The sequence below is a fragment of the Myxocyprinus asiaticus genome, chromosome 14, assembly GCF_019703515.2.
Source record: "Myxocyprinus asiaticus isolate MX2 ecotype Aquarium Trade chromosome 14, UBuf_Myxa_2, whole genome shotgun sequence".
Lineage (NCBI taxonomy): Eukaryota > Metazoa > Chordata > Actinopteri > Cypriniformes > Catostomidae > Myxocyprinus > Myxocyprinus asiaticus.
The window spans coordinates 4,580,313-4,596,265 of record NC_059357.1 but is presented as its reverse complement, the minus strand read 5'-3'; the positions used below and the strand labels follow the sequence as shown (position 1 = coordinate 4,596,265).

The following is a 15,953-nucleotide window of genomic DNA, read 5'->3' as shown; positions in this document are numbered from 1 at the left end:
TGAGACAATCAATCCGCGCATCTTATCACGTGGCTCACTGTGCATGACACCACGGAGACTCACAGCATGTGGAGGCTCATGCTACTCTCCGCGATCCACACACAACTTACCACACGCCCCACTGAGAGCGAGAACCACTAATCGCGACCACGAGTAGGTTACCCCATGTGACTCTACCCTCCCTAGCAACCAGGCCAATTTGGTTGCTTAGGAGACCTGGCTGGAGTCACTCAGCACGTACTGGATTCGAACTCACGATTCCAGGGGTGGTAGTCAGCGTCAGTACTCACTGAGCTACCCAGGCCTCCGATAGGACACCATTATTTAGTTAAATAATAATAATAATAATGTTACATTTATAAAGTGCCTTAACAGAGTTCAAGAACACAACATTTTCAAATTTAGCACAGTTTAAAGAAGAAGAAAAAAAGAGCATGTTTCAGTTTTTTCATTTTACATAAGCAGGAATATTCCTAATAGATGAATACTCTATGGAGCATTTTAACTTTTTTTTGGAATAAAGTCTTAACCAGTTAATTACCTTAATCACTGATGTGAATATAAATGTGGTCAACTTTAAGAGACGGATAGACAAGCTCCGACGTGAAATCGTCACTTCAGGTCTGTAATTTAACATCGCGCTCAGGTTTAGACTATAAATGAATACATGGGAATCACGTGTGAATCGTGTGATACATTAACATAGACATTTCATGAAATGGAAAGTGTATACGATGTCGTATTTTAGTTAACATTAAACTTGATAAGCTCCAGACGCGCACGATTAACAGAGAGTCGAGACCACGCACATCTGATCTGAAATCATAACGTGCACATTTTCATTCATAAGGTTTACACTTTAGAAATATTGGCCGCACAGATTCATAAATTCTTTGTCATTTTGGATATGTTTATTTAAAATGTCACTTTATCCTTGTGCCTCTTGGAGATTCAGTCATACGAATGTTTTTTCTTTTATTCGGATGAATCCGTTATTCGTTTTGAAGTAATTATTCGTGCCTTTCCGAATAAGGTATTCAGCTTCGGGCACATCCCTATCCATCATCATCTAAACAACACATTCACTTCTGCCCACATGTCAGGGTAAGCGCACACAAACACACACAATCACAGAAGTTAATCCAGGGAAACGGGTAAATCCCACCAAAAAAATGCCAGCATGCTCAGGTGCTCCTGATGTCATGGGAATACAGAACACACACACATATTTACACCCACCCCTCAACACACACACACACACACACACACAGAGAGTCTGGAGAGCAGCAGAACTCTGGCAGATGGTCCCTCCATCTGTCGAACAGCGATGGGAGCTGCTGGGTTACAGAAGACATCTGTTACGTTGATGGTGGTGGTGGTGCTCAAGAGTGTGTGTGTGTGTGTGAGTGTGTGAAGTGCGCTACACTCCAAATGTGATTCCCTACCTGAATGAGGCTTTGGCAACGCTGCAAGGTGATGGTGTCATTTATCATTAAATCTGGTGTCGCCTGCTTACACGAGCAGTCTGTGAACTCCCACTTCATTCATACACTGTATCCTTCACTTTTGCCTGGGGTGTCCATAGATGCCATCTTCTCCCTCTTTTCATTCTGTCCTTTCCCTAACTCGTTCCTCCTGTTTAGACTTTGGCATTACATCTGTGAGCGTCTGTTTATGACGATTTTGTTGATGTTAGAGAACAGACAGCGTAGTATCACTGTAAACTGATTTGTGCTTGGATTTGTGCCTTCCCAGAGGAGAATTTCTAATTCTCAGAGGTTGCTCTTTCAAAGCTCAGATTTAATGAAAGTCTCAGTTTTGTTTCATTTAAAAGTTGTGTGTAATTTTTGTGGATATTAAAATACTTTCTTCTATCCCAGCATAATGCAGAGACAACTATAAGTAAGCCATATTTTAGGTTGTGTAAACACTGTGGCTCTGTGGCGCTTTCAAAACATTGTTCTGTTTATCTGAGCATTCTGACCAGCCCGACAAAACAGCAGTTTCTGGGCAGGTTTGTATGACTAATGGTAGATGGAGGAAGTATTCAGGAAACCTGTTTGAGAACAACATGTGTGTGTGTGTGTGTGTGTGTGTGTGTGTGTGTGTGTGTGTAGGCTGTTTAAGTGATATTTTCAGCCAGCTTGTTAGTGTGGTGAGACTAGAAGGTCATAGGAGCATTTCATTTTCTGCCAGTCTGCCTGAGTGTCAGGCCTGGCACAAGACCAGTGATATTGCCATGCACACACATTTACACATTGACACACACAAGCAGGCATGTGCTAACACATTAAGAGTAAAATCATAGAAACCTGTGTCAACTGTAACTCTAAAGGCTTTAGTTTGGTTTTCAGCCACTCACAGAGATGCATATGTTTAAATTAATTAAATGGTGATTGTAGCCACAAGCTGACATATATAATTATTATGTTAGACTGTGATGTTAGACATACTGTAATTTTTGTTTGTATTAGCACAGACAGTATTATATTTTTTGTTTGCAATCGTACAGACAGTATCTTTTTTTACTTTGCGGTAGTAAAGATGTTTTTGTTTGTTTGTTTGTTTGTTTTTTGAAAAAGTATGGGCTGTGTTATTTTATTTATTTATTTTTTTTGCAATAGTATGGACAGTGTTATCTTTTTTGTTTGGAAAAGTATAGGTAGTACTATCTCTTTGTTTGCAATAGTATGGAACGTATTATATTTGTTGTTAGTACAGAAAGTATCCTTTTTGTTTGCAGTAGTACTGACAGTGTTTTTTGCCTTTGTTTGCAGCAGTATGGATGTGTGTTTTTTGTGTATTTTGTTTTGTTTTGTTTTTTTTAAGTACAGGCATTGTTATCTTTTTTTGTTTGCAATAGTACGGAGAGTGTTATCTTTTTTGTTTGGAAAAGTATAGATAGTACTATCCTTTTGTTTGCAATGGTACTGACAGTTTTGTTTTTTCTTTGCTTTTGTTTGCAGATTTTATTTATTTATTTATTTATTTTTGAAAAGTACAGGCATTTTTATCTTTTTTGTTTGCAATAGTAAGGACAGTGTTATCTTTTTTGTTTGGAAAATGATAGATAGTACTATCTCTTTGTTAGCAATGTTACGGAAAGTATCTTTTTTGTTAGCAATAGTACTGACAGTATTTTTTTGGCTTTGCAGTAGTACAGATGTTTGTTTTTATTGTTGTTTTTTTTTTTTTTTGCAAAAGTACAGGTATTGTTATCTTTTTTGTTTGCAATAGTAATTGTTTGCCTTTGTTTGCAGTAGTACAGAAGTTTTTTGTTTTGTTTTTTTGTGGCAAAGTCCGGGCATTTTTATCTTTTTTGCTTTCAATAGTACGTGTAGTATCATCTTTTGTTTGCAATAGTACTGTATGAATAGCATTATCTTTTTTGTTTGCAGCAGTATGGAAAGTATCTTTTTGTTACTGATTGTAGAGAAACTATTTTTTCCTTTGTTTGCAATAGTATGGATGTTTTTTGCAAAGAACTGGCGTTTTTATTTTTTTTTTTTTTTTTTTCGCAATAGTACAGGTAGAATTATCTTTTTGTTTGCAATAGTATGGACAGTATTATCTTTTTTTGTTGCTAGCAATAGTAGAGACAGTCTATTTTTTTTATTTATAAAATTTGCTTGTTTTTTTGCTTTTTGTTTTAAGTATAGGCAGTGTTAACTCTTTTGTTTGCAATAGTACGAAGAGTGTTTTCTTTTTCTTTTTTTCTTTTTTTTTTGCAATGGTATGGACAGTATCTTTTTTTGTTGCTAGAAATAGTAGAGACAGTGTATTTTATTTATTTATTTATTTATTTATTTATTTTGCTTTTTGTTTTAAGTTTAGGCAGTGTTAACTGCTTTGTTTGCAATAGTATGAAGAGTGTTTTCTTTTTTTTTTTTTTGCAATAGTACGGACAGTATTATCTTGTTTGCAGCAGTACAGACCTTTTTCTACCTTTTTTTGCATGAAACTGCATAAAAACTTTGTTGTTCGTGCTGTACACAATTATGTCTTCTTTATGAAAAATCATTTGACCTCTTGGTTTTGCTCTCCCATAGTAAATAATGATACATAGTAGTGAATTATCTTTAGGGTTTGTGAGGTTTTAGGGTTTTAAGCAAAAAACAAACAAACAAATGCTTTGTGATCTTGTGTAAATAGCAACACTCATTTTCTCAGAGACATTGTTGCTTTTAACGCCTCCTATGAAATCATCTTACTTTAAAACACACTAATGAACCATAAAGTCTGTTTATGTACATGAAAAACATAGTACAACAAAGGGAAAATGTTTTTGAATATTCACAGTTTTACGGTAACACACAAGTATGCTTAAAATCCACATGTATGTACTGTAATTGTACATACCTTTTGATTTGTTTGTACATTTGAAAATGAGATGCATATAGAGAGATATAAAGATATCATTACAAAAGCAAATGTGGCAAAAGATGATGTGGCTTCCGTACGTGTCTCTGAACAGCCCCGTCTTTAAAATCTTAAATTGGGTATTTAAATCACCACTTATTACAACAGTTTCTCTCAAAACCAGCCACAAGATTGATCGTAAACTCCTTTTCCGTTCCTTCCCGAGTCCTGACATGTTTGGCCATGTTTCTGGGTCACTGGGTGAGCCGGGCATATATTCAGCCCTCGTGTTTTTGCCAAAGTAACTGTGCAAGCACTGGACAGCTCAAGCTAGCAGCACTGCGGCCTCCATTTGACATTTATAAGATCAGGAGGACACATTAAAGTGCTTTTATATATGACAGGACTAAACCAGCACACACTTTCTCTTTTCATTTACCATAATTCCTCCCTCATCATTCGCACATTGAGGCCCCCGCCTGTCCTCCTCTTTCTGGCATGAGGGTACAAACCTGCCACTGGAAACAGAACCGCATGTGTTTTACTCTTTAGTTTTTCTCTCAGCACTGACTTTATTAGAATACTATAATATGGCCGATGTCTAGATTGAACATTTATATTTACATATTTATATAAAGCTCATTGTACTTTTATAAATGATATTATTATTTTATTAAAGTAATTGAATTAGTAAAGCAAGTGGAATTGCTTTAATTGCCTTTCTTGACAAATATAGTGTAAAGATTGTAGAAAATAGTGGCAAAATCGTGACATTTATGCTTTGGAGGGATTCTCGTGTCAAAAACATGTCAAGAAAAAGTTCTGGTTTTATTGAATCCCAAATCAATACAAATAATAAATATGAAATGACATTTTGCATAAAGAAAAAGAGGCTTACATTTTTTGCATTGTTGCATCATTAATGCATCAGGATGTTTTACATAAACCACTCCCCCTGATTTCTCATTACCGTAACAGATATATTTGTTTGCTGTATTACAGTAACGTGTGTCATGAAAATAATGTCACATCGTAATGGCCCTAATATAGGCTTCATTTTCTATATGCAATATATCATTTCTTAATTGTTTCTTTTTGATTTTGGATTTCAGGACATTTTCTTGTCAGGTCTCATGAGAGTCATCCTTTGACACAATACTTTTGTCTTTGAGATTTGGTGAGACAGACAGGCAAACAGACAGTTCATTGTGGGATGTGTTACCATGGACTATTTTTCTCATTTACAATAGCATAGAGACCCTTCCCAACCCTATCAAGCCCTATCCTGACCTTATCCCACTCTTTTCTGCACTCCACTGCTTTAAAGAAATGCTGGCACCTTGGACCTGACTGATTGCTTCTCTATACTTTACAACAAACAAACAAAAACGAGATACAACAAAGCCTAGCAGTGTCTTATTTGTAGATTAAACATTTTTGGTAAGATTCTAATAAAATCTGTAGAACTTTTATATAGATAAGATTTTTTTTTTAAATTATATATATTTTTTTAGATAAAGATCAAGAAGCAAAACCGTGTTTGATTAAATCCACATCTTTGTTCTGCCATTTTGTTGATCCCATTTTTACCAGGGCTCTCGTCGCCTGGTTCTCTTAAGAAGCCGGGGAAATTCGATTTCAGCACTCTGTCCGGCCATACGAGGTCTGCCCGCATGCCGTTCACCCATCACCCGCTGCCCATGCTGGCAGGTGTGAGACCAGGTGAGAGTTCAGAGCCCCCCCCCATCTCCCTCCCTTCCTGTCCCTGATCCCTCAAGCCCCCTCGCAGGTGTAGCGCTTGGTGGGGTTGGATGTGGTGAATTTTGGGGAGAGCCGAGGCTGTGTTTTTACCATGGTTGGGTTGGGTGAAGGCACTCATGGTTGGGCATTTGTCATACGTCCTACTCCCCACCCTTTTTTTCCCCTGTATTGAGGCTGATTTGTCTTTTTGTCTGTCTGTCTGTCAGTGTGATTGGTTGGTAATTGGTTTCTTCATTTTTCTGCATTTTCTCTTTGCTAGAAACATACAATATTTGTATTAAATGTTATTAGAAATGATTAAAAATGTCTTTGTAATCTTTTATCAAAATGAAATAGCTTGCTCCGCTTCTAAAACAACTCTGCTGACATCATCGAGGCCACATGGGCTACTGGATAATGCTAATTATTAGCCAAATATCTACTGAGGCACTGTTTTAGTGAAACTGCTTTCAGGCCTGGCGCTAAACCCAGTCTTCATAATCCAATTAATTCCCAATTAATTAAATCAAGTTCTGCCCAACATTTTTGATTGTTTAATATAGAGATAAGACAGAATCAAAACACACAAATTCACATAGCAATCCACAAAAGCACACTGCAGTCCAACCTGCTTGATTTGAATGTGTCACATTACGAAAGTAAAAGAGGTTGCGAATGCCGTTTCAAATTGACTAAAGATAGCACAAAGTACATATGCAGCCTTCAAGTGGATTCGGAAATATCGTAATTACGAGTTCTGAACACATGAATGACGAAGCGAAGTCGTATTTACCAGTTGGAATTCTAGATGATACCCAAGTTGCAGAGTTATGATAAAAGTTGATGGAAAGCAATGATTTTGCAAAATTATTTTATTTAAAAAATAATCATTTATGTAAAGCTAATGACTCGCCCTTCGTGGTTTGTTTTATGCAAATTAAGTTGGCTTGACTGATCGACTTTTTAAGTGTAGTATTATTCTTTAGATTTTAACTCCTCCTAGAGCTTCATGCACCAAACTTTGCACAGACCTTCAGACTTAAAGGGATTAGTTCACCCAAAAATGAAAATCCTTTCATGACTGACTCACTTTTAAGCCATCCCAGATGTGTATGACTTTCTTTCTTCAGCAGAACTGAAATAAAGATTTTTATAAGCAGTTCTCAGCTCAGTTTGTCCATTCAGTTGTCAGTGCAGGCTGCTGGCTGTTTGATGGTCCAAAAGGCAAATTTAGGCAGCATAAAAGTAATCCACACGACACCAGTCGATCAATTAATGTCTTCTGTATCAAATCGATAGGTTTGTGTAAAAAATAAATCAATAATCAAAACGTTTTTAACTTTAAAAAATCGCTTCCTGCCAGCAGTCGATGCATCAGTGACGTAAGCGCAATGGCGCATTCACGCGAGAAGTCGGAAGCGCGCACTTTGTATACAACAGAGAAACGAACGTCATGCAAAAGTTAGGTCATTTCAAACAGCAATACAGTACTGGGGCAGAAGCAATGATTTAAGGTTCATTTGTTTCTTACACCAACCTATCAGTTTTCTTCGGAAGACATTAATTGATCAACTGTGGATTACTGTGGATTATTACTGCCTAAATATGCCTTTTGGACCGTCAAATATCCAGCAGTCTAATGGCACCCATTATCTTGCATTGTATGGACAAAAAGAGCTGAAATGTGCTTATAAAAATCTTCATTTCGGTTTTGCTGAAGAATTAAAGTCGTACATATCTGGGATGGCTTAAAGGTGAGTCAATCATCAGAGAATTTTTATTTTTGGGTGAACTATTCTTTTAAGGCTAATTTACACGTACTGGGTGAACAGGCTTTGCCTAGTTGGCCTACAAATAATGACGAAATGCAGTGATGTTATTTTACTGCCAATGTGTTTGTTTGGTGATATTTCTTCTGTTCGCGTTCCTCTCTGAAATTCTTGTCCTAGGAGATCACAGCTGATGGAAGAGCATTGTTGATTGGTTAAAACTAATCGTGGCTGTGATTTTGATGTGACGATGTTCATTTACAATCGCGCATGCCAGCTATGGAGTTGTTAGCTAGGTTACTGTCATTAAAATGGATCACTTTGAAGCCCATCTCTCTTACCTGATGTGTCGTCCGCCAGAGAGTTGACAGCCTTCCATGACGTCACCCTCAACAAACTAATTTTAAAACGATGTTGTGCATAGTATAAACGCTGGCTTCGTTCGCCTAGGGTTCTTTAGTTCGTCCAGGAGAAAAAAGCTTGGCTTCTTCCATAGTATAAATCAGGCTTTAGTGTGCTATATCTTTTCTAACTGATCAGACTTACGATTTTCGCAAAGCAGATGATCAAAAATCTGAAAAATCCCATAGAGTTACATTGACTGATTGTTTAAATGACCCTAGACTACTCAAACTCAAACTGTCAAAAACTTAAATGTAATCTATCTATCTATCTATCTGTCTGTCAGCTTTCTTAAAATTTCAGACCAGGTTTTGTCAAGCCAACATCTAAGTTTGTCTCGACACCTATTACATATCTAGTTAATAATATGCTAGATGCTATGCATTAATAAATCATATAGGTTGTTTAAAAGCCACGGATGTGTATTCACTTTCATTTGTTCACTTGTAGAACAGAAAAAAGAGCTTTTGCCATCGTTCATTGTTTTAGTTTTAGTTTGGCTTCTTCTGTATTTTGTCGCAGGAGCACTTAAAGGCAGCCAAAAGTTATTAACTATTCTATAATACTGTACAACACTTATACCATAATAAATCTCTTTGAATGTTTAAAGGTGTTCCAGTTTCTTTTTCATATATTATCCATTAATAAAGAAGAGAAAAAAGGAAATAAATGAGTGGAAAACTGCAAAACAGCAACAAAATTGTGCGATCACAGTGGGTTTTGAATATTTTTAGTTCAAGACTGTTTTACAAATTTAACGCTTGTTCATTCTTTTGAGGGACTTCTTGATCTTCAGTTAAATGCACCATCAATGAGCTATACCCCTTAACCACTACAATACACTGAAAGATTGTGGATTATCTTAACGGTCTTCTTTCTTTGCGTTTGCTCGTTTTGTCATTCTGCTGGGTTTTTTGCTTAGTGTCGTCCATTTGGATGGAGACATGGCCTTATGCTATGCGATGCCCTGTTGGTGTATGGCCATGTGGTGTTTTGTGTCTTACGGGTGTTTAGAGCTGTTGTTGTGCAGCTAATCCAAGTAGGAGGGGGTCTTTGGTGGCACTAGTTTATACTGCCATTTGCCTCCTTCTTGAGACCTTGGCTCCATCCCATTTCCTAATGGGATTAAAGGCTGGATGATGAAAGAGTGAAAGCAATGGAGGAAGAGGAGGGAATAGCAGTCTGGACGGCAGTGAGAGTGAAAAGCAGGGCTTTGGCTGGGAGCGTCTGGGTAACAGAGTAGCTGTGGAAGTTGGCAAACTGTCCTGGGCAGCTGGGGGCCTTGTTTGGCTGGAGGAGAAAGAGCTCACCCCTCCACACACCAATCAAGAGATGGACTTAATGTTACTCTGAAAGGAATGCTCTGGGTTCAATACAAGTATGGCTCAATCGACAGCATTTGTGCCATAATGTTGATGAACCGAGATTGTTGCTTCTTTTTTATTATTATTATGGGAAGAGGCCCCCTAGCCTAACCAAGAAACATTAAGAAATGTTTCGAAACTGTTTCGAAACAGTATGACGTAAAGAAGCCTCGTTTGCTGAAATCACGTGTCTTGGCTAGTTTGATACGTGCTCCAAATCATTGGTTCGAAACAAATGATTCGTAAAGGTTTCAAAGCTTCATGTAGCGTGTTTCAAAAGTGCCCATCACTACTGTCCTTACACCTGGCGTATACTCATGATTACTAAAATAAATCAAGTTAGACCAACATTAGAAAATGAATGAATGAAACCTTAGTAAACTGAGTTTGACGAACCTATTGAAGTTAAGTAAAATTTTCTATAGTACGTTAATTTGACCTAATCCGACTAAATTATGTTGGCTCAATGGAATTGACTTAATCTGATAGAAAGACATGAAATTACTTGTTAAATATGTTCTACAATTCAATTAAGTATGGGTAATGACTTCATCATGCCACTAACGCAGTTGATTGAGCTTAATTTGAACCCGGAATAATCCTTTAATGCAAATGAGAATGAATCTTTGCATCGAGACCTAGATCATTTGTATCAATATTTTTATTTATTAATGTGTGCATTCATACCATTTTCTACAGTTCAATTAATGAAGAAAATGTTGTCTAAATAAAAGCAAACTCTGAAAATGGCATTTCTCATTCTGGTCAGAGCTGCTTTTATGAGGCACCATACTGGACAAATGTGAAGCAAATTGCCACTCAATGATGACCAATTTATGATATGTTATTATGTATCACATAAGGACATATCACAATGTGTATTGTGAGTTAGAAATACCCAGACCCAGTTGGCTTAGTCACCCACATTCACACCTACCCACATTTATTTCACATTCACATATATTGTTTTTATGTAAAGCTACCTATAATTACTACAGACTATGACCCTAATCCAATCTCTAACCCTTATCCTAATTAAAAAATATATTAAATAATAAAAAAAACTATTTAGGAATAATATTTGCTTTGAGGACATCTGCATGGACATCTGCATGATGCAAATTTCATCATCGACTGTCCTCTTGCAGCCCAGTTTTTCTAGACACGCGGATAGTCCGCGTCTTTGCATGTCATCGTTGAACGCATCTGTATGGGCTCACGATCAAAAGAGTATACTTTGAAATTCTAGAGTGCTCGACCGTGCGCGAAACGGAACGGTACGCGAAAATAATATACCCTTGTCTTAACACACACATACACACAATTTTAATGAACTAATTAGAATCACTTTCATCTCATGTCATCTATTGTATCAGTGTGTGTCAGCTCTCTTGGCCTCAATACTAATATACTAGTGCTATTTGTATAATCTAAATATCACTAACCTCTCTCTCTCTATCTATTTTTCTGTAGCAGGAAGTCCCCGTGCCTCAGCTTCTTCCCTTCACTTCCCCTCGCCCTCCATCATTCAACAGTCCAGTCCGTATTTCACTCACCCCACGATCAGATACCACCACCACCCAGGCCAGGACCCACTCAAGGAGTTTGTGCAGTTTGTGTGTGCCGACGGATCAGGACAGGCTAGCGGCCAGGTAAGAGGAAGTGACATCATACAGGAAGTGATGACCTCAGGTTAGTTATTGCTGTTTGCCTACGCCTGATCTCTTGAAAATTATGATAATAGGTTGCTTCTTACCCTTATCGCGGCAGTTTCGAGGTGAAATGTCCACTGTGTGACGCTATAAACGAGTTTTACGTTTTCTCAAAAACATTTGCGGTTTTTAAGGTTAATGCACTATCAAGATTTAAATTAACATAACCAACCTCCCTACCCTAAACCTTAAACTTAAACCTGACTGATGTTGTCTTAAAAAACAAATATAACATGAAAAATGCAATTTCTCAAGCAGCCACTTTCGGCTCCCGTGTTGACTCATACCCGGTCCTTTGCATCAGTTGAGCTACCACACAATTTGATCACGCTCGAACAAGCTTGTAAATGCATTTGGTGATGTAATGCAAACATTAAAATGTATCATGTGCTATAGTAAATGCGTTTAGATGTTATAAGACTGCATTGTGTGAAGAACAGGGTGAAAAGTACATTTTTATAAACTGACAATCTGCTGTTTGACTCGTGATTTGTGTGAAAGTGAATAAAAGTCATTGGTGTTATAGCTCCTCTAGTGTAACTGCCGCGATACATACAATGAGGCATGTGAAAATCATTTAGCTGAAATGTAGGTAAAGTCACGTTTTTCTATGTGACCAGGTACTGTAGGTTTACCTGCATTTTACTCCTGAATTTAACTGATGGTTGTATTCGAAAAAACATCTAGTGCCGAAGAAGGAAAAATCATTAAGGGTAAAAAATATAGATTTTCAGGTGAATCACAATCTTCATTTGAACGATCTTGATATTTATTCTTAAATCCCAAGATCAATCTTTCATGCAACCCTCTGGTATGCAAGTAAATCACTCGCGAATGCGACCAAATTTCGTGGTTAGGCACAGAAATCTTTTAACTGCGTGTTGAGGGTAAAAATTTGGGTCCTTCTGTGTAATGTGTGTCCAAAGATGATATCCATGCAATTCATTTGTCATTGAAAAATTTATTTTTTAATGTCAAAACTCTGTTTTGTTCTTTAAAGTCAGTTGTTGATAGAAAAAAAAAAAGAAAATTTCATTCTAATCACACAAAAAGCATGGATGCGGTAAAGAAACCGTGTGACTCTGCATAATTACAAGTAACTAACCCTAATCAAAACCCTAACCCTAACCCTAAACCTATACAGTAAGTACATGTCGTTAATTAATATTACTCAGTACTTACTTGTGTAATTACAATGTAACAAGGACACTGTAAAATAAAGTGTAACCCGATGTATAAATGCAATATAATAGATGCAATTTCAAGGCATATTTATTGATGGAATACATGGAATTTGTGCATTTATAAAAATAAAATAAAAAAAGCTCAAATGTGACCAAAATGTGAAAAAACTAATGATAATATAACATTTGTGAAAGTAATATTTTCTTAATGTACCAAATTAGAAGGTTCCCTGTATAATTAACAGCATTAGCTGAGATAGATCTGTATCAATACCCGGACCTAATCATTATTATTTATGCAAAAGCTATAGGTGCATCCCAAACTGCTCACTTCTACGCTATTCTACGTAATTTGAAGTGCAAGTAGTATGTTAACACTGAAAATGCAACTTCGAGTAACTGGATGATGCACTTCTTCAGCCGTCAAAATGGAGTGTGGAATGTTGGACACTTCATGCACTTAGCGTTCGCGGCTCGCCGTACATAGCAGAAGGGGCGGAGTTACCTGGCTGCATTGCTGGTCTGACAAAACAATTGTAATTAATGGGGAATGTAGGAACTAGCGAAACTTCAGTGAAGACAGCACCTTACAAATGTAATGCTTTATCGTCACCCCACGCTGTGTGAATACTGTATGTTAGTTGTTTGAGAAATAAGTCTTGAACTGAGGTTGGCTAATGCGCTAAAGCTAGCCGCAACACATTGCATGCGTTTGAAACGTTACATCCGTCAGCTGTTAAATGGCAAATGCTTCCGTGTAGTAAAAAAATACGTTAAGTGTTCAATTTGGGATGATACTACACATTCATAACTACATGAATAAGTGCATAATGTATTGTGTAAATGCATAGTGAATAGTGTCATTTGGGACACAGCTCATGACTTCGTTATATACAGACATATTAAATAAGGTGTTGCAAATGGCATACCCTCATACTACTTTGCAAAAAATGACCTTTGTTTTCAAAACAGCTTTCTGAATAAGCCCCCCATCTAACATTGGTCAAACAAAGAGATAGTCCCGCCTCCAACTCACACAATTGGTCAAGTCAATGTTATTGTCCTTCTTGAGAGAGGTCGCTCAAATGGCTTACTTATAGTTCTCTGATTTTAAGCTGGAATATGAGAAAGTATGTTAACTCCAAAAAAGTTATATACTTCAGCCTTAAACTTTGCTTGTACAGAGCTTACCACTGTGAAGACAGCAAACAATCTTAGAATAATGTATATTGGTAGCAAGCGTCCACAAACTTGCCTAAACTATGAAGTAAATGGATTTTTGAGTCATTCTTTAAAACAACATATGTGTCCGTTACTTGTCCTTGAGACCGACTTCTTAGTCATTGTTATGTTTCTCATGCTTGTCTAGACAATCTTGAGTTAATCTCTCCTTCTCTGTCCACCTTTTCGATAAAAAACATCTACACAACATCTGGCGACTGCATTTCAGCGTTGCATACATCCCCTCCTCAGTTCTGCTTGTGCCATTTTCAGCATTGCGGTTTTCATTTGACGTCTTTCCATGGACCAAAACCCATCTCACCATTTGTGCGTCCCATTTCTTGCTTCTCACCTTCTACCAAAAGTCCTCCATCTTGATTTTTCCAGCTCTTCCACTGTTCCCGTCTGTGCCTGTGGTGATGAATTCAACATGCAAACAAACGCAAACCCTCAAACAAACCCCCCCATCATGAACCTAAGCGAACAAACATTCATCTTTTTGGTTGTTTCCCTCTCAACACTCCACTCCCAGCCACCCCATCTTTATTTTTTGGAGCGAGCCAGCGTTGTCTTGCCATTTGCGAGATGTCGGGCGTGTCCGCACCTCCTCACCCTGTTTGTGTCGTCTGCAGCCGAACGGGAGCGGCCAGAGCAAAATGCCGGGCTCCTTCTTACTGCCTCCACCCCCCCCTGTGGCGCGTCCAGTGCCCCTCCCATTGCCAGACTCTAAAACCAGCAGCACGCCCCCCGATGGCGGACTCACCTCACCCACCTCTCCGTGTAAGTGACCCCCCCACCCCCCATTCCACCAAACCCCAAATCGGCTGGGAGAAAACTAGCCATCTAATCAATCGTCTGGCCACAGCTGGGCCTGTATGACCACACTAAAGTGCATTACCTGCCAACTAATTTCCAGACTTCTTAAAGGGATGGTTTACACAGAAATGAAAATTGTTTCATTAGTTACTCTCTATTATTATTTTTCTGTTTAAGAATTTACCCTTCCCAATATGGCACCTTTTGACTTTTTTTTTTCTTTTTCTGAATTAAGCCATTGCAAAATTGTCTGGTCCCTTTTCTACATCCCAATTTTTATTAAGTTGAGACGCCAATTTCTCATCCTAGCTGGAAACAATCAGTGGTTTAGCAGGCATCAAAAATACAAATTTAGGGCAGTTAAAGTGGACTCCAGCATGCCAATTTTTAAATGCATGTTTACACTCCTGAATACAATATACAGATCCAATCAATTGTGTGACACAAGGAACCCATGCTTTGTACCATTGACTTTTCACATTGGTTTGATTTGAGTTTGTTTTGGTTGAGTTTAAGTTGTTGGTTATGGAATGTGGAAATGGGCTCCTGTGCTGGTCCAAACGTCAGTTTATACACAACCAAAAGCATTTATTATACAAAACTGATGTTGAACCTGCACGCTGGGGCCTTTTAGGATGGAGGTGGCATATAGGGGTGGATTATCAAACCAAAACTTTTCACTCACCACAGACGGGGCACTGGACGGAGCACTTGCATTTATTTTCCTCTTTTTCTTTCTTGTTTATTATTTCTGTTTTGTTGTTGTTATTGTTGTTGTTGTTGTAGTTTTATTTGATTTCTTACTCTTTTTTTTTTTTTTTTAGATGTGGTAATTTGTATGTTACTGGCCAAACCATGTCTATTTATGTTTTTATATGTTGCTGATCCTCAAGAACACACTTAACATGCCTGCTCACAGACATATGCAGTTCATGTGCTCAAATTAGAGCATTAAGTAATGAGAGGTTGTCTATTACAGTGATTTTACATGGCAAGCGATAGCGGAGTGCCTAATACCCCTGTAGAAAAATACGCATTGCATGACTTATTAATAATTTAGACACTTTAAAGTTTCCTCTTGTAGCTGTGCTAAGTTTGTTGTTTTAACTTGTAAAGTTGTGCGAATTAAAATACATTTTATTTTCAAATTAGGTAAATGCTAATCATTAATGTTTACAGAGCATGTCATTTAGCGTGTAGTAACATGTAACCTCCAAAAAAAACTATCTTTTTTTTTATGAGATTATTATGATTTTTTTTTTTACAGAAAATGCCAAACAATTTTTACTTTAATTTATTACATTTAAATAATGTACACGGGAAGACCAAAATAATGTATTCATTTTAATAACATACATTTTAACATACATTTTGCTGTATCAAAGT

General features: G+C 37.4%; 1 protein-coding gene across 12 annotated transcripts in view; it reads left to right on the top strand.

Annotated features, from left to right (window-relative positions):
- Positions 1-15,953, top strand: part of LOC127451986 (nuclear factor 1 X-type-like) — a 212,288-nt gene that overhangs the window by 177,161 nt on the left and 19,174 nt on the right. For 7 of the 12 annotated variants that reach the window (XR_007899173.1, XR_007899172.1, XR_007899171.1 and 4 more), the window contains 3 exons: positions 5,953-6,081; positions 11,108-11,286; positions 14,384-14,531. Coding sequence is in view for 1 of the 12 variants with exons in the window: in XM_051717092.1 (XP_051573052.1) it covers positions 5,953-6,081; positions 11,108-11,286; positions 14,384-14,531 (456 nt within the window). In the remaining 11 variants the exon portion in view is untranslated. The remainder of the gene's footprint in view (positions 1-5,952; positions 6,082-11,107; positions 11,287-14,383; positions 14,532-15,953) is intronic. The other 5 variants (XR_007899180.1, XR_007899179.1, XR_007899178.1 and 2 more) reach the window with 4 other exon arrangements.